The sequence below is a fragment of the Orbicella franksi genome, chromosome 7 (assembly GCF_964199315.1).
Source record: "Orbicella franksi chromosome 7, jaOrbFran1.1, whole genome shotgun sequence".
Lineage (NCBI taxonomy): Eukaryota > Metazoa > Cnidaria > Anthozoa > Scleractinia > Merulinidae > Orbicella > Orbicella franksi.
In genome coordinates, this window is record NC_138151.1 from 12363155 (window position 1) to 12383127 (window position 19973).

Sequence of the window (19973 nt, forward strand, 5' to 3'; positions counted from 1 at the left end):
AAAAATCACGAGATAAGTGTATATTTTTCGACAAACGCGATCTTAGCTTTATGTCACGCACCGCCATAACTCCGAAATTCAAAATGCGCTAGTTTCCAAACGAAGGACGCTATTGAGCTGGAAAGTTGTAAACTGATATAACTTTAGTACCTCTTATGCCTGATGAGGATAAAACCTTTAGTGGCTCTTTAGTTTTGGATTTGAGAAATTGATGGCGTCACGTGAACACACTCTATTGCAGTGATACGGAATGCCGCGCCATGTTCGCATACGATTAAGTAGTATTTGGGTACTGCAAACTTGCATTTGCGAATGACACACACCGATGTGCACTCGTAGTAGCGAATTTAGACTGGCAGGCACGACTATTGATTTATTGTGAGCCAACTTTCGTAACTGTTATGGGACCTGCTCAATATCGGGGTTTTCTTGTTGTTGTTTTTGTGGTGGGGTGGGGGGATTATTAAATAAAATTTAAAAGTTCGCGATCAATCTTTGAATTGCCAAGGGCGCGCTCGTGTTTACTGTAGGTCGTATAAGTTGTATGATCTTGCACATGTATGGTGTGTATGGTATTTATATCAATTGATTTTTTCGAGTGCTAACACAAAAGAAAAGGGTTTCTTTGCTACCTTCATGACTCCATAATTCAAATCGAACGCTGCTTTGTTGTTCTCTCTTTGTTTGTTTCTTAGGAAACCTTATTCAGACACGGGTACCTTATGAGCTCCTCCTTTTAGATTCAAACTACGAACCAAAGTCGTCAGGCGTTGTAAGAACAAACGCTGAGAAAGCTTGAGACTGTTTACAATTTATTGCATATTCTGTAATTCATAACACTATAGCACAGTGGCGAGTTTTTCTCCCAGTGAGATTTGCGTCTTGCAAAGCCCTGATAAATACACAATCATCAGAAGGTCCTAGAACAAGAAAATAAAGATTTTACAAAAAAAATCACTCGAGTGAAAATCGCTAAAAGGGGTAGAAGGGGTTCTGTATTTGATCTTGATGTAACCTATTAATGTATGTTCAAAGCACCGCAGAATGTAATTGATTGCCTCATAGAAATTAGGAGCGAATAATGTAACAGGCCGTTTTACAGTTGCGTGCTCAGTTACCTGGCCTATGATTGCAAACGAGGCTGGAGGTGACCTTGCTTTGATACAAACCTCTCTGCTTTTCTCATTTAAAGACGTTCGCGTGAAAATTTTCCACTCGATAGATTTCTTTTAAATTTTTACTGCAGTCAGATAATGAGTTACTTGTACCAGAAATGCCAAAATAATTGGGGGTAACCGACTTCGTTTCAGAGACAAAGCGTGTGGAAAACTACCCTGATTTTGAAAAATTGGAGCACGTAATTCAGCATGGTCTACAGGGGTTTATAGTAAAAAATATTGAAGGTGAGTCAACGGAGGCAAACGATCTTAGTCATGTTTTGTAGAAGTGGGTCTGTTGCGTAAGTAATTCCAAATGTTGCCAATGTTTTCACAAAACTTAACCCTTCAAGAGGGTTAAGTTCGATGGTGCATTTTGCGAAAAATTCAAACTTCTAATCAATAGTTTTTCCTCATTTTTTCGCTAAACGTAGAAAATCGCTTGAGAAAATGATCTATCAAAAGAAAAATAGGGGTCAACTAACGTCCAAGATCGTTAAATCCAGGCAAAGCTATAGCAATGGCCATCTGCCCTATCATTGTTCATTTTATTACTTGGCGCGCGCGCCGTGACGTGTGAATTTGCGTGCGCAGTAAGGGTGGGCAGAAACAAATAGCGCGAACGTCCTTAAATGCAAACTAGTTAGCATTAGAACAACTTGATTTACACAACAAAAGCAGTGAGGTCTACATCAAAACAAGGCCACCTCCAGCCTCGCTGCCATCCAAAGACCAGATTACTGAACAGACAACTGTAAAATGGTCTATTGATTCAGTGAAATTTAAACTTAATTTTCCTCAAATAATGATTTCCAATACTTAGCAGTTACGAATTCCATCCTTAAGCGAAACCGTGAAAAGGCTTATATATATGAAACATGCAGGCGTGTACGAGTGCTCATCAGTTGACTCCTAACATGGTGTATCGGTGAATGATATTTTCTTAACCTTCTTGAGAAATGAAACACCATTAATGTGAAGGTGAATTAATCAACATGACACGAGCGTGGGACAAAGAAAAAATTCTGAGTCCCCGACAGGAATCGAACCCATGACCTCCCGAACACTGGGCGGGCGCTCTATCCACTGAGCTACGAGAACTCATGGAGAGCAAGGTCATTTTAACTGAGTTCGGGGACTCAGAATTTTTCTTTGTCCCACGCTCGTGTCATGTTGATTAATTCACCTTCACATTTCATTACCGAGCTTAAAATTCACCATCTTTATTTACTTATCACGAAACACCATTAATGTTGTAAATCGCTCTACAAAACTTCAGAGAAACTAGAAACGCCAGCTTTTTAATACGGCCTCCAGCATCAGCACACTAATAAGACAGCAGTGTTTCTGTCGTAGGAGGAGGAGTGTGTCTGTCCAGGAACTATTGGCTGATAGTTACCCACGAAACTTTGATGTTCTTAAAACAAATATTGGCCCGAGGAGCGATGCTTCGAGGGCAAATGTGCTATTTTTGAGAGCACCAGTTTTCTAAATTTTCTTCTGCGTGCCCGTTCAAAGATCACATTGAATTATTTTCAGCTTTTTTAGATGAAAGGCGTGATAGCCAAAGGTAAAATTTAGAAAAGAAAACAGACAAATTGTCCTTATATTTTTTTTTTCTATAAGCCCGCTTGTTTGCAAGAAGAAACATCCACAGACGAGTACTATCCATCCGGGTATTTTCCTCGGACGGGTACTATGGGCTGATAGTGTCTCTCCGCCGATGAACACTATCACGTCACGTGATCAGTTTTGGCTGATAGTGTACTATACAGTCTGTAGCGCAGCCAATCATACCGCAGATTGCGGATGGTGTTCACCGCGATGAAAGTGGTTGTCCCATGTGCATTAAGTTCCACATACCTGCATGTTGCTGTTGAGAATAGACTCAAAGTCTTCTTGAGACATACGAGGGACTGATGTAACAAGATCCATTAACTCTCTGCCGACACTGTTGTTACCTGGTACTTTTCCAGCCTAAAGAAAGAGGTTCTAAAAATTAATTCGCATTATTTACTGACCACAACACGATAACCCGCATCTAGTTTCCCCTCATTTTGCCAGGACAATTCTGAAAAACAAACCCTACGATCTCAGATAGTTTTCAGAGCCGTTTGCTGCATTATTTTGCTATCCGCATTGTGCAAATACTGCAAAATCCCGGTGGTATGCTCTGGCTTACAACCTGCTATTAGCTCTTTGCATGGGATATTAAACTGGCTTACAGGCGAGAAAAGGGCCTTATATGCTTACTTTAGCATTCGAAACCTAGAACCCTTGTAACCAAAATAGATGTTACATTTTATTTCCTTAATTTTTCATACTAGGTAATTTTTTTAAATAGATTTAATTTCTTGTAAAGCGCCATTGAACCATTGGGAAATGGCACTCTACAAATTTCGATATTATTATTATTATTATTATTATTATTATTATTATTATTATTATTATTATTATCATTATTATCATAATTATTATTATTATTATTATTTTATAATGAACATAATGCCTTTAAAAGCTATTGTACATGTTGTTCAAGCTACCCACCAGAACATCGTCAACATATGCTACTACAGTACCAAGCATTTCTAACAGCCTTTCACTTGCACTGTAAATGAAAAAAATTACAATGAATAAATTATAATGAGTCAGCATCAAATGCACATGATCATAACAACTGAAAGAAAAACCGCTTTAATCAATGAAAGCTCTGAAATTTCCTGAATGGTAGTTATGGAATCATGCACTTTGGTAAGTTGTTCATACGCAATAATTTACCATTTGTATGTCACATTACATGTGTACTTTATATTTGACCAATGCTAGTTTTGCCCAACTTTAGATCAACAGCTGTAAAAATTCAGATTTGGCAGTACGTTTTGTATTTCTACTTGCCTATCTTGCAAGTGAGAAACAGCCCCTCTTACAGTACTTGATGAAAGTCAAAGTTGGCATGGATACCAATTGTGATAACAAATGCCCAAGCAGAACACAGTGCCCAAATTGATCTACTTTTTTGTGATTCCTCAAAATTGCAGTGTGCATCCCTACAACCCACAATTTTCGCCTTGAATTAGTCGTGTGACTACGCATACAAGTAAGTGGGGTAAGATTGGCCCATCATATCTCTTTTATTAGCCTAGTGACTTATCTTTTTCATTGTTTTTTTTTAAGCAGTGTTCAGTAGGGAACATTCAGGGAAAGTTTTCAAAAAAATTGTTTGCCAACTTTTCTTTCTGAGGAATCACCTTAATAACCTGTCTAAAGTCAAGTTTAAAATTGTCCACTAACCTGTTGACATGTTGCATATCTGATAGTGGTGTAATGCTCTGTTTAGCTGTATTTTTTGTTCTTTGCAGCCAGTTTACTACAAACAATAACAAAATTTAAATTTTATCACCGGCTCCACCCTCCTAGTGCCATACGATATGTACGTGTACATTACTTTTTTCGTATCAAAGGAAATCAGGTGTTAATATAATACTACCGACACTTACATCACATAACATTATACATGTCTACATATACAAGCATAACCTTCGGCCACTCAAATGGATGGACATCCATCATCCAACCATCTTTTTACAATAACTGTCTAATTTCTGGTATGCTGATTGGCTCATTTTTATCATCAATAAGAGTACAGATGGATAAAATTTTAATTTATGCAAGCTTTCAAGTTTAACTTTCAGCTGTCAAACTGTCCACTTTTTGACCAATGGGATTTTATGGACTTTTTAAAGTAGCCAATCAAAAAGCGAGAAAAGCTATGGACAATGTTCGAGTCATTTTGAATAAATTCACTTATCTTTGTTCACGGCAAGTTTTCGGCGTCTTTTCCCCTCATTTATTCCCAGCATTTGACCATTTTGGGTCTTGTTGTTGTAAAAAACAAATTGACGTCAGTTTTTTAAGCATCTGTCCTCTTGTTGATGATAAATTTCATCATAACATTGTCAAAGTTTACTGCAGAACCACTCGCCTGTGGCTTGTGGCTCCACAGCCACTTTGACAATGTTATGATGCAATTTATCATCAATAAGAGGACAGATGCATAAAAAACTGACGTCAATTTGTTAACTTGCACATCCATGGATGTTCAAGAGGCACTGTTTAAATTTAAGGCTATCAGAGAATGAAGAATAGCTAGAATTAAAACTTGAATTCCTGTTTCTCAAAACCCTTAAGTCTGAATTTTGCACACACACATGATAAATTTGAACTGATCAAATTTGATAAATTGTCTGAGGTTCTCGCTTCCACAAAAATTCCAACAGCTCATTTGACCACAACCTAAGACAGCTAATGCAAGAGGGGGAAAAAGCTCTCCAGTTCAACTCTCATCACTCTGTATGGCATCAATGTTCAATTCGCGACTTTAAAAGTATTTGTTTTGCAAGAGAAACATTCAAAAGTTTCACTTGTGGTTGATAATCAAGTCTTGCTTCAAAGATCAAGCACGCTTAGGTTATGGGTCAGTTTAATGTCATGCACTGGAAGCGAAAATATTCGATGGATTATAATTAATGATATTATCATTAATTATAATCCATCAAATATTTTCGCCTGCACGCAATTGGTCTAAATGTGTCACATGACTGAATATACCCCAGCTAAAGCGGAGAATATCTGAGTTATATTCCTCAATTTTCAAAACTGTGCCTGGTGCAAAAATATTTAAAGGATAATAGACACAATAGCCTCCATCTGAGGCAAAAATAAGCTTGGATATTTGTCCATTATCTGTTCCTCAAAGCTCTCAGATTTCCTCTAGATATGCCCTCACAATACTGTTCGCTTCTCAGAACAGATAATGTCTGCGGACAAATATCCAACATATTTTCACCCCAAATGGAGGTTTTCGTTTATTTAATGCCCTCCTACCTCCGACCCTCTCTGGTCCAGTGAGTATAACCTCACATGGGATTGGTGAAAAGATTGTGCCTTCTGTTTTTCCTGGAACACCCATTTTACAGCTAAACAATGAAAACAAAAAAACATATTTTAAATTATGATAAATGGTCCTTTTGCTTCATCAGAGCAAAAGAACACTTGCTAGTGCTTGCATTACAAGCCAATGCATACATAGGGTATACATGTATGTACCTGTATGTATATATACATATGATTGTATCATTCACATGTACATTACCTAATGAAGGTAAAATTGGAAATAAAGCTTGACAGGCTGCCAAAACCTATCTGTGCACAAACTAAATTTGCAGATCGTTGGAAGATTGTTTTTTCAGAATCCCACACTGGCATATCAGGTGGCTGGGAGTGATAAGGGGCCACTGTGTTCACAGGCTAATACTAGGCCACTTGTGGGACAATTAACCTTACAAAACAAGAATTGATGACAAAAATATATACCTGTTGGAGATGATCTGTGATAGTCTGCATATACATGTAGCTTGTTATTCAAAGGAAGTACAACCCTCATGAACAACTGTACGTGTAGCAAAACACAAGCCACCCAACCCCCAAACCCTCCCTGATACACAAACACTGAAATTACTTATTGCAAGTGCTGATGACCTAACTCTACTAAGCTAGCAACAGAGGACGCTCACCTCTGATAAGCTCTAATTCCCATTCGTGATCCTTTAAGGGTAGTGTCCACTGTAACATGTACTGGATTGCTAGTCTCCCGAGAATAATACTCGTGAATGAGCAAGGAATGTTCTGTGACATCTGAACCTGTGGCATACCTAGGAAACACAATTTACATGTAACTTTGAGCTGATTTTTTCAGGAAAAAAAGCAATGTCGAAGAATGTGGAGGCAGAGTTGCCGAGTGGTCAGTTTAGTTCAGCTCAAGTTGAAGATCCAAGTTCGTGTTATCAGTCCTGATTGTAAAAGGCAAACTTATTTCTCTTCTCTAGTTGGGATTTTTAACCTTCTTATGTTTCATTGATAACATCTCTTTCTAATCTTTGAATGCTCCACCTGATTAGCACTCGTGCTAAATCACTTACTGAGGGTAGACAAAAGTCAAATGTCATGCTATTTCCCAGTACACTGGGCATTCTGTTGCCCAGGAAAATGTACCCAGAACAAACATTGACAACAACATATTAAAGACTTACACATATGTACTGCATGTATTTCATGACTTGAATTTGATTTTCATGCAGATGAAATATAGCTACATTACAAAATCTAGTTCAAAAGCAACCTGAGACATGGAATGGGGTAGTAAAGAGGCCTCGTGGTTGGTGTGCTAGTGCACTGGAGAATGAATGGCTGGTGTTGGATTGTATTACCTCCTTCCACCCATGTGTATACATGCTACAGTACAGTTAAAGAGTTCTCACCGAACGTAATATCGTTTTTGGTTGGCATGATAACACCACAGAATCAGAAGACATTTTAAACTATGCCACCTTGGTAGCCAAGTATTATATCTTTTGCACTATCCAAGACAGTGATGATGTACCTTTTGATGGCTTTCCTTCTTTACTTAAGAACAAATTAAATACTTCACAATAAAAAGCAGTTAAAAATAAAACCTCCGAAAATTTCAGCAAAAAGTGGAAAGACTTTATTTGAGTTTTTTTTTCATTTTACTTACTTAGTTAAGTTATTAATTAATTTAATTAATTCTTAATTTGGTAATTGTTTCCTACTCAAAATGTTGTACTTTGAATTAGTTTGTAATTATCTTCTTTTTTGTATTGTTTTTTGTAACACACACCATTACCTTCTGTATTATCTTTTGTATCTCCTTCAATTGTCCTATTGTAGTTTATGTTGTATCGATAATAATAAAAAAAATAAATAAATAAATAAAAAAGAGTTCTGGTGGCCTAAATCCTGAGGATAGCCCTGCAATGGAACTGTACTTGATCAACTGGGGAGGGAGAGGTGCAGGAAGTAATATTTCAAACATGAGAGACAGTGACTCATTGGGATATCCAAAAACTGAGAAGAGAGTTGAAAATATGACACCAGCGAAGTATTTTTGAAGAAATTCAAGGTGTTCAGACAGCCGATGAAACACTGTCTCAAGTGTTTGATGTATGTTCTCTCTGTAAGGAATAAATGGAGAACTAAAATTGTCAAAATCTATGCTAACTAAGACTGGGTATCTAAACCTCCCTCACAGTTGTGATTTTCTTTGTTTCAACTTAAATAATAATATTGTTAGAGTGAATTTGTGTAACCTGTTCCTTATATGTTATTGAGGCGCATAATATTCTGATGACCAGTTTGGGTACGCAAGAGATCGTTTTGCCGTTGGAATGTACTGGACTGTTTAAAATCTGAACCAGAATATTATTTGCAAGGAAAAAACAGTGAAGGTGCGCAAGATACGCGTAGTACTTTTGAATATTCTTGCAATTTTTTCAGTGATGTTACATTACATTATATGGCTGGATTTCTGATGTCTATGGCTGAGAAACACTTGTGCCGGTACTTGCATGCCAGCATGCAAGCATCGGAAGAAAACAATATCTCATTTAAGGCTTGTGATTTTGAATAAATGTCCACAACCGTAGTTTTTCACCGAATGGAAAGTGACATTGGTTTCAGTTTGGTGCGTGCTTTTTTAGTTGTTTTTCTCATTACCATTTAGTGATTCTTATTAGCATGTAAAAAACGGGTTATATGAATTCACTCTATTAATGAGTTTGATAGGTTAAAATACAAGTGCTCCTGGTCACTTCATGCTAAGGAAGCAGAAGATAACGGCAAGCCTTGTAGGCTTGTAGACTCAGAAGTGGACTTGAATGCAGAACTCCCTTTGTAACATGTAATACCCAGAAAATATTTTATTTGCAAGATTTACTAACCAGCCCACTATTTCATCATTTGGATGAGATTTCTTGTGAAGATCAAACATACTTTTTGCATACTCTAGTTCAATGGCAACCTAAAACAAATGACACACATGCATGTAACACAATGTAAATGTTGTGGAAGAATGGCTATCCATATTATATACAAAAGAGCATGGTGACCCCCACTTTTTTTAAGTTATTGCAATATTTGTGATATTCAGGTCCGGGGTTGGGGGCAGGGTACTTCCGTAATTTTTGGATAGGTGTGTGCCGTGAAGGGTCTTAAGCCCTGACCCTATTTAAGGATGAAGAACTTAAAAAATTACCCCCTATTTAAGACCCAAACCCAAAAAATGACACCCTATTGAAGGGAAAAAGAAAAGCAAAGAGTAGGGTGGATAATTCAAGTGTTTCTGTAACATTGGAAGTATACGAATAGTTCAGTTTTAAACAGATCATTTGTTTTTCATTTAGCTGGGCATTTACACATTGCAATTTTAGCTCACCTGATACAATTTAGCGACCCTATCTATAAAGGATCACATCAAGAACACAATCTCAACAGGGGCAAAAATAATACCCTATTTAAGGACCAAGAACCTCAAAAACCCCATCCTATCCTGTGGCACATACCCATGTAGCCCATACGTGTATAGAGGATATTACACGGTGGTGAGAAGATATGAATTTTATGTTCTTGCCACAAGAACATAAAATTCATATCTTCGAGCCAACGTGTAATGTTCTTTTTATTATATGGCGAAACCAATTCAACAAAAGCAAAAGGCGGGAATTGTGACTTCATTGAACGATACGACACTCACAAAGGTGACATACGGAAAATACGCCACTCGGGTCCCGGATGAAGTGGCGTATGGAATCTACGAGTGGTTTAGTTCCCAGTAAAACACTCTTCTCCATATAATAAATAGGAGTGCCCCCTGGGTATTCAGGAAGTAATTACAAGGGGAACAAGCTTTAAAAAACTTTAAATACTCCTTCCTTTTCAATGGAAACACTTGAGAAACAGTTAGAAAGATTTTAACCTCTTGGCTGACCCAGTCAAACTCATTCCTAGCTTACAACTAATTGAGTAAGTTTCTATTTTAAACTGATTAAACAGAATTAGCCGTGAGAGAACATTGCGGAGAGTCGACGGATTTCCTATTACAAAGTGGCAAGCAAACTCCACCTCTAGCTAACATATCACTGTATCTCACACAGCAGCACAAGGATTGCACACTAGAATACTTTGTTTGTTAATTCTACCAAGAAAACCTTTTTCTTCGAGACCAAATCTTTAGCATAAAATAGCTAAATACCTCGTCCTCCGACTCGTTGTGTGGAACACCAAAACAGCTTCGAATTTCGACGGATGTTTTGTCCACTGACCCAAGGAGAGTCCCTATTACTCTTTTAGCATCTTCTGAACGCCTTTCGAAGCCATCCACGATGGAAAATAACACCATAGGATGAACAAACACTTTTCGGGCCCTCACAGATTCTGACGCCGCCATGTTGAATTGTAAACATGCGTGATACTAGTCACCAGTTTCCCATCAACTGATTGGACCCTCGATCCGCTTGGTCAGCGTAATGATACTGATAGGAATAGATAGGTGGTATAACAATCACATAGCGGTTTCCAAAGTCGATGTGCCAATTTGTGTCCATAACAGTTCATTGCCGGTCAATAACATGCAAAAAATTTAGAATTGCCAGCGAGAATCAAGAGATAGGAAAGGAAAACAATAAAGTGGTTGTAGTTTGTTCGACCAAAAACAAAAAGAATTATCCGTTTTTCCAGAGAAACTTCCAGTTAAAGGGAACGGCTGGTTTGTCTCAAACACGGATATGGTTAAATATCACCCGTAGTTACATTGGCACAATAGGCACCTTAAGATACCAGGACGGGACGAGCTAGGACGGCTACCGGAAGTAAATTCACTCAACCGGGCATGCGCACGAGAACTCTCGACTCATCTCTCTGCCGTCCTCATCTCGTCGAGGACGTCATTTCGCCCGACCAGCCGTCGTATCGAAAGCGTGAGTATTTTGCTCTTGTTTTGCCTCGATAACTGTTCCAATCGCCTTTATTTTCAGTTATATTGATAGGAATGTTTATAAGGTTCACAGTTTTCGTGATTGTAGTGTAGAACACTACGCTGAGATACGAAAATGTGAATTAAAATATTTCTTGTCAGTTCGTTTGTGTTTCTGCAGTCACTGTTCAGACGCCATCACGAGTGTGCAAGCTCAATACAAGCTGTATGCATTGAGAATACATCAGTGTAAGTACAGTCGATAAAATGTTGTAAGAATGAATGCCATGGAGCACCTATCGAGCAAATAAAATACACATTTTCAAACTGATGTTTAGTTTTCTTATGCTACCCGGAACTTGAAGCAACGTTTGTTTGATTTTTATGAAGCTTGTTACAATTACAGATGGAAATTGAAACGTTCACCAGAAGTCAGGATCCTTCGGCGACAGAATTCCCAAACGCTCTAGTGGTAACTGAAAAGCCATCTGAAGCAGGTCGATCAGATTGTTCGTTTAAGTTTTCATACGGAAATTATGGTTTCTCTATTAAAATATATTGACAGATGTTTGCTTCGCTTACACAGAAAAAGAAATTCAGCATGGCTGTTCACTATCGTTTAAGCCTAATAGGATAAGATTTCTACCATCTCTTCTATAGTCTAATGGATGTCATTGCTTCTGTGAATAGCTTGTACGAGGTTCGAATTATTGACGTCGCCGTCCTTTGCGAAAATGCACATCTTAAGCATTTTGTTTTTGGCGACACTACGGGACCCGCGAAAGTTTCCCGCGTCCACTGCCGTTGCCGTCCTGGCCTTCCCGTCCTTGTATCTTAAGGTCCCTAATATCTGGTCAAGAAATTAGATGACAAATTGCAAGAGAGACAGTTTGAACTCTTCAACACTCGTCTCACCCACTGCCCTGTCTCACCCACTGCCCTCTACTTGAGGCACATGGTGTTCAGCTCTCGCCTTGCAGCATATGAAGGTGTTGTGTTACAAAGGTTTGATTTTATAAGGTTTGTATGGGAACGCAACGGTTTTGCTTTAAAAGTGAATTAATCCTCTGTTTTGTGAATAAAATCTACTTATCCTGTTGCTGTGTTGTATTCTTTGTTGTTCACCAGCTCCTCAGGCCGTCTAACGCGATTTCGGCGAGTTATCGTTGTGTGGGTTTCCAATGCTAAAATATACAGACAAGGCCGGACCCTGCTCGAAGCGAATAAGTCCACTGAAAATAACCCTGCCGACTAAATCCTACCGTAGAATCCAAAACGAGATGTTGAAGTTCCATGTCAGTTCACTCGCTACGCAATTCCGTCCACAACGCTTTCGCTACGAGACATTTATCTCGAGATTACTTCGCCTCTCAAATTTGAAAAGGCTCTTCCCAACCGTCGTGGACCATTTCGCAGTTCGCATATTACGTTGGGTAACTATGATTAACTTGACGGGGGTAGTCAGCAACGATTTGTGGGTAGCCAATGACAGCCTTTGAAGGATCTCGAGTGGGTCAAAGGAGTCATCTCTCGAGTTTTTGCTAACTGAGCAGTTCTTGCACTAGAAGAACTATTAATTTCAATGTGTCGTAACTCTAGATTGATAATATTTTGTTTAAATAGTAAAACTCAATGACAGATGTTTCTGTTACTTTACGGCCGCATGTTGGCGCCTCTCGGAAGGGCACCAACACGGCCTCCCCATACCAATCCTTATAAATTTGGGTGAAGCAATTTTTAAAATCACGCGCGAGTAAAAAACCGCACAGGCCTAAATCCTGTGGAGTTTTTTTTTCATACACCTATCATCTATCATATTCCAGATTCTTGACTTAATTTACTGAATGGTTATGACTTTTATTTTTGATAGCGCGACAGTGTGAACCAGCCTCTACACTAGGCGTCAGTTGGAGTTGCCCCATAGTATGTACCACCGTGGGAATATGATGTTTTTCAAAAAGAACGACGGGAAATTATTTAGAGCGTACCTTGGAGTACACAAGACAAGTTTGGCTCCGAAAGCGGCAGTGCAACTGGTATTTTCAGTCTTTAGCGCCAGGTTTTTTAAAATTTTGTAGGGGAATTTGACGATTTTCGAAAATTCGTAAAAAAAAAAAAAAGAAAGAAAGAAAGAAAAAAACAGGAGCGGTGGTGAAAATCTCTTCAAATTCGAAGTGAAAGCTTGAAATGCTTTGGAGCAATTTTCAAATTTGCCGACAGGGTAAAAAATGATTTTTAGGTACTAATGTGAGGATAGGCATTAGGAAAGGCCGAAGGAGCAATTGAGCTGTATTCAGTCCGTACTTGCAAAGCTTTAATTTAGTCAGAAAAGGGGAGTACAAATTTATAATTTTTCTTGAGGTATCATTATTGATGCTCACTGCAGTACATCTAAAAAGAAGACCATATCTTTCCTTTCCCTTTTTGTTTTACGCTGAAACTGGTTCAAATTTAAACCAGCCATACTGAAAAGTTGGAACGAAACGATCGATACAGTGGTGGAGATCTCCCCCGCTAGGACAGGAACAGGAAAACACTGATGGAGACCAATCGTTAAACTTCGGACCAGTATATCCACCAATTGGCCTGTACCCCAAGCAGATGTTCTGCCCTCGCCAGCTCTCAAGGCCAAAATTCTCGTTTTTCACTTTCAGCTTAAAGAACGTGTGCATCATTGGCTCGCTTGCTATCTTCTGAGTCAAGCACTCGAACATGAACTTCTTGTTTCGATAGCTGCTGTTGCAGGGCAGCACCTTGAAGCCGAAATATTGGAAATCTGCTTCACCCGGTTCGATCAGGCAGAGGCTCTTACTTGGGTCATTCTTCGGCCGCAAAGTGTTATCAGCGTTAAGTTTCCATTGTTGATTAGTGTTGTGGGTGCAGGCTCCAGCATATGGCGTATGTTCTGCTGTTGCTAAATTTGTCAAACACCTGTTGGGAAAAAAGATACTTTTCACCTTTGACCTGGCTATGAATGCAGTGGTTTTGTAAACAGTCTGTATAGAAAATAGTCAGCAATTTACATACAATTGTGTACCAGGGTAAAACAGTTTTAGAACGTTTTTTGGAGAAAAAATTTATTTTCCTTGGTTTGGGCTTCAAGTCTTTTAGCTTATTGACAAAAGCAAATAGCCCATAATATGACAGCTCCTCGGACAGCTCTTTTAAATCGGTCCTGTAGATAGTTCGTGCATGCATCCCGGGGTCACTGCCATATAAAAAGGACGGGTGTGTCGTCGGAAATTTTGAACAGAACCCCAAAGAGGCACAAAGATTTTGATTTGGCATGCATGTCCTGAATAACCATTTCGTTTCTAGTGTCTCTCTTAATAACAGACCTGTCATATGTGTCAACTTGTTTTTCTCCCCATTGATACGTAACATTCTGGTATGTATGAGACCAGCGTATTCTTCCATAGGCGGGGGTACCTAGGCAAATAAACATCATTAAGATTGATCTTTAAGAGACATAACAAATTCCTTTAGGGTCCTGCTATTGTATAGGGCACAGTGGAGATCGTGGGCAAATTCCAATCCAAACCATAAACTATCGCTAACACTAAAATTTCGTAGTAAAAGCAACCTCAATGCGGTAGTCAGTAGCTAGCATTTTACACTGTAGAATGCAGAGTCCAGACAACGAGAGGGTTGTCCAGTATACACAATCTGTAAATTTGTGCCTACAGTTTATCATATTGTAAAAGAACATTTTCAAAAAATTGCATCTCATTAAGGGGACTGGTTATCTGAACGAGGGGGTCAGTAAAATAAGGTTATTGTACTGCATCTCCATTGTTACACTGGTTTGGGCTTTCGAAAAGGCATCCGTAAGACAGCATAATAATTTGATCTACCAACCTTGAAGATCGATCATTTTTGTGAAGGCTCGTGCTATGGCAGGATCCTCGCATTGCGCCACTCTCTTCATCTTGTCTTGGACACTTTTCAACTCCACTGTTCGTCGGTGTTCATTATCCTCCCACTTTTCGTAGATCTGGCTCTTCCAAATGGTATAGCCATTTGCTTTTAGCGCTCGGATATTTGCGATAAAATTCATCAGGTCGACCAAGGTGCCTGTTCCTTGTTCTCCTTTCTTCCATGCATAACCCTCAAACAAATCATGGCTGTTCAGGATGGGATCGCAGATGTTTTCAGGAAGAAGAATGAGAGCACCTTTCAGATCGGCAAACCTCTCATCAATCTACTGATAGATAGAGTATAAAATTTTTCACAGGAGAAGTGAAATGATACCAAAATAAGTTCTACGTTTCATAATTTAAATCCATATTTTGTCAAGAAAGAAATTATAAATAGCGTTTTAGTGTGTAAGAAAGAAAATATTTTGCGGAGGGAGAGCGGTTCTCGGTGAAAACATACCATCACAGAAACCTTACAGCGTTTCAAAACGCATTAATAGACGGATTCAAGTAAGTCAAAGGGTGTGCAGGGCCGACAGCTCGTTAAATCTGGTCCTTCTCTTTGGTGAGAGGCTATGAGATGCGAAAGAAGCAAAGTTGGTAAAACGTCGAGAGAGTCGGTAAAACGTTTCAGAACACATCTGTTCAATATTACGGTTTGCAATCATTGGAACACGCCCGTGCAGTTTCGAGAGTAAGATCTACTAAGACTTATGTCCTCAAACCATTTTTGTCTTCTCTGTTCCATCAGGGCTTCACTAGGGTTTGCTTTGTAGTATTTGGTGGCTTCAAAATATTCCTTTTGCAGATTATCGATTATTCGTAGAACACCAATCTCACTGGAGATAACAGTGAGTATTTGGGTGTATTCTGATCCAGCCAGGAATTCCTGGAAACCATCTGCTCAGGAAAAAGGTCACGAAGTTATAAAAAAAATAAATAAAAAAGCACGTTTGAACGTCTTTCCAAATTATTTTCCCCTTTACAGGCGACTTCCTTTTCATCGGTGTAAACCACTTCTGTAGCGTTACTCTTTGCCCTTCTAACGACTATGTTTTGGACAGTCGGAGGGAACTCGTATGGTTGTGAATGTTTCTAACTTTAGGACGTTCGGTTATGTTTCATCCTGGCATATACAGTACAGGGATATTACATCAGATGATTTTTATTGTCGAGTGGTAAAAACAATATTTTAAACTATTTTAACACAAGATAATAAAATTCTTGTCTTCAAACCAACGTTAAATTTTTAATCATATCACATAGACTAACGGACTGTTTGTACAGCAACTGTAAAAAGGCAGGGAAGGACATACACTCTTTCCTTTTTAAAACACGTATGTATCAGCCTAAAATCAGCAGAGAAACAAGAATATTCAACCTGAGCAGGAAAATTGATATTCTGATGAACAAAAGAGGCACTAACTATGAATATGGAAAATACGCCATTCGGGTCCCTAATTAGGCCTCAAATTAATGTTTACGACGGAGTGCTGCATTTTCTAGTAAAACACTAGTGTTTATCTAACAAATTTGTCTATGGCATAAAGATTGGTGATGGACATCTTTGATAAAAAACACTGCTTACTTTTAACATCATTAGCTAGACCATCTATTTGCTGTTCCAATTCGTCAAGGGCTTTGGGGATGATTTCGTCTTGCGCCTTTGTTCCTCCGACTGAGAGCCCATGAAGCGGTTGATGCTGTCAAACCATCCCATCACATCGTTGGCTCTTCCCATAAAGTCAGCGATGTCGTTGAAAGCTGTAAATGCAGCCAGGATCATTCCAAAAACCCGCTTGTGACGTGCCTGGAAAGTAATTTTAATCAATTTAAAGCTCAAGATTACGATAAAAACGTTCGCTGGACAAAAAATTTCAAATAGAACATGAGCTTTCAGCTGTCAATCTACGGCCTTTGACGGATAAAAATGGATGCAGAATGATAAAATATATGCAAGAAAGGCGAGATAAAAATAAGAAGAAGAACAAACACAAAGTAAAAATGTGTAAATTAGGTGACTATTGTTTAAAAACAATACGATGCTGTTATCACACCTCTTAAAATGAATTTATGAATTCTACTTATATCTTTTAAAGTTCTGTCACTTACCAGTTTACCCGAAGATTCTCCCCTTAGAGATTCTCCCCTTCCCCCCACTATACAAATAAAAAGTGCCAAATTATAACCTCGGGATTACATATTTCATTCTTGGTGTAGATTCACGTTTTATTTCTATGAAAAAAGTGCCAAGGAAACGACAAACATAGGTATTGACATATAACTTCAGCTCTTCAAATTAAATGAATACGTAATTGAAGTAAACAACTCAATGAACGACCATTGGTGAATATTTACCATTGTTATAACTCCAAATTCAAGTACGTTTTTCCATTAGAGGAGAAAGTGTCACGTGTCGTGGGTCGAAACCCACTAGCTCCCTAGGGAAACTGCAACTTGAACTTTCGAGTCGCACGTGATCAGGTCGTGCACTTAAAACCGCGGCAAATCTGTGGGCCAGCTGGCGCCAAGCAAATAATTCTTTCGCATTTTTTTTTCTATTTTTGAGTTCGGAGGTATGACATAACATTTAATGACTCGTACCATGGGGAACAGTGAGTTCCGTTTCCCCTCGACCTCAATGTTCCTCGTGGCGAAGCTGAGGGAAACATTGAGGTCGATGGGAAACAGAACTCACTGTTTCGCTTGGGTTTCGCTTAGGTGCTTATATCGTCACATTAGTTGATTTATGGCCACGTGGCAATGGCTGAATCTGAATGTTGTCCTGGCTCCGAAGGTTAGGGGAATAAAACAAAACAAACGAATTAATCGTCCGTCATCCTCGATGTAGTTTCTTTCGATTTATTCCCACAGGCCTCCGAATCCAGTTAGAATTTTAATATGTCAAAATTGTCTTATTGAGCAATTGTCATCCGCTATCCCACTAATCACATGTTTAGTTGACTTCTCCTATACTTATAACTTTACAATGAACTCCACCTACATAACTAAACACTTAATCATTGGTCTCCTTAAGAAACAGTTAGTTTTGCTTTTCCGAGAATCCCGATGTGTACCGAAACTCGAGATTCTAGAGAAAACAAAACTATTTCCCTCGGGACCAGGGATGAAGTACATGATGTTCACTTCGCCTTCAGCAAATAACTGTTAATTAAAAATCGTATAAGCAAACGAGTTGAGAAGAAAGTTTATCACGTAGAGAAACTAAAGAAAGTCAACCTGAAAGGATACTATTAGAAAAAAAAGTAAGAAGGGTTGATGACCAGATTAATTTTGAGTAGGCCGAGTATGTCGGCTGGCAAATAAGATGTAAAATATTCTGCTTGTTGTTCACTCAACCGAGACTGGTGTACGTCCTTCTCCAAACGCTTCTCTCGCTTCAACAGCTGCATGAAAAATTTACTTAACTTATTTTTACACAGACGGATTTACACGGACGGATTGGAAGTAACAGCGAAACGCTTATTTATTACCCGAGCATGATCGTCAATAGTTAGGCGGTGGCTCCAATGATGAGCGGCGTGCTTTTGATCGTTTTGATGTTCCGTGTAACCTGGGCGAGCTTCAGATCCTGAGGCAAAGAGACCCAACAACAGCGCCACCAAAGATAAGATCTTCATCCTCGTCCGACAAGTAAGAACTGATCGATAGCTTCCTGTTTGTAGTCTGAAATGATCGCTACCGAACACGTCTTTCTGTAATCCTCGTGTACTGTAATTTTTAGGCACGACTACGGCCTTACCCTACTGTAATTAAACCCGCCTTCTTAGCTCTTAATTGGTCGTAGAAATGGGTTCATTTTGTTTACAATGAGACATAAAGTATATTTTTATTATCTTTTACGCTAAGGGAATAAGCCAAGAGAACCCACGCCCAGTTGCATCCATTTTTGAATACCACACATAGCTTAAGAAGTACTGTTCATTAATTTTTTTATTTGTCATTTGGTAGGAAATGACAATCAGGGAACCCTGTTAAGGCAGGTGTTGACCAGTGTCTTTATTTTTTCCTACTTTCCCTCAACTGAGTCTTTGTTTTCTCGGGATTTATTTTTACTACAAACTTTTCCACTCAAAAGAAATCTGCAATAAACTGTACCTATTTTTTATGAGACAGGAGCGTGTGAGATTTTTGCCATTTTGGAACCACGAGTTGAACTCAACTCAGTTAAGTTACAACAAAAATATCTCATAAAAATTGTCAAGATCAAAAATGGGCTCAGTCAGTTCTAGCCATAGTTAATGACAGGAAATGATTACGAAACCTGGCAAAGTTCTTTGTTGTATGTTTTTGTTGTCTATAAATAGGGCATCGATTTTGGCCATTTTGGTTATAAATAGGGTGTGGTTTATGAACTCTAGTCTTGAACTGGGTATGCTTTATGGAAAAAGCTACTTTTTCATCTTCATCGATAACACCATCAAAAGCCCATCATAAACTATGTTTAAGGCAACAGTGCAGCCGTAACGGTCATAAATAGGGAATCCAGTTTTTCTGTCAGGTCATAATTCGGGTAGGGAAAATTGCAGATTTTGGTCTTGAAAAGGGTAAGGCTTTTGGGAAGCGGGCCGCACACCCCCACCCGATGTTTTTGGCAGTACCCCCTCCCCCCGGGCAAAAATTCCATTAGTAGTTCTTGAAAAATGTGGAAGAAACGTGACTGTTGTGAAATAACACTCACAACAGTCCTCATTGAGTAATGTATTTGCGTAACTCTTTGTTCTCTTTGTTTAAGCTTTGAAAACACCTTCACCCTGATGTATCTGGTGCGTTAAAAATTCGATTAGGAAAGTACAATACCAGCTTATTTTCTCCAGGGAGGTCCAAACAATTCGTCACCGTTGTTGATGTGGACCTATTGTCATGTACACGATTTCGATTGGCTCACGTTCAGTTTTGGGTCTTTTCGATTCAGAAACCCACTTAAATTATATCGCAACCGTCGAAAGTCGTGTAATTTCCAGAACAATTGAAAACCGGATAGGTACACTGTTGGCCTGTTCGTTGCCTTTTTGAGAAGAAAGAACGCCTTCCTTTTTCATCTTTGCTACA

At 38.8% G+C, this 19973-nt stretch overlaps 1 protein-coding gene across 1 annotated transcript; it reads right to left on the minus strand.

Annotated features, from left to right (window-relative positions):
* Positions 1 to 10482, minus strand: LOC145493851 (eukaryotic translation initiation factor 3 subunit F-like). Its single transcript, XM_081473330.1, has 8 exons — positions 10264 to 10482; positions 8954 to 9033; positions 6731 to 6868; positions 6042 to 6133; positions 4449 to 4524; positions 3705 to 3765; positions 3021 to 3134; positions 1 to 920 (listed from the first exon to the last, which is right to left on the minus strand). The coding sequence occupies exons 1-8, from the start codon at positions 10456 to 10458 to the stop codon at positions 840 to 842; spliced, it is 837 nt and encodes a 278-aa protein (XP_081329456.1). The 5' UTR covers positions 10459 to 10482; the 3' UTR covers positions 1 to 839.
* Between the last annotated feature and the right edge of the window lie 9491 nt (positions 10483 to 19973).

What these genes read in the sequence shown, in the direction of transcription:
- LOC145493851 (XM_081473330.1), bottom strand. Translation starts at nt 10,458, where the DNA reads ATGGCGGCGTCAGAATCTGTGAGGGCCCGAAAAGTGTTTGTTCATCCT. An exon ending in CATATGTTGACGATGTTCTG is followed by an intron (nt 3,135 to 3,704) that starts GTGGGTAGCTTG and finishes CTCTTTCTTTAG; the next exon opens with GCTGGAAAAGTACCAGGTAA. An exon ending in TTCTCAACAGCAACATGCAG is followed by an intron (nt 921 to 3,020) that starts GTATGTGGAACT and finishes TTCTTGTTCTAG; the next exon opens with GACCTTCTGATGATTGTGTA.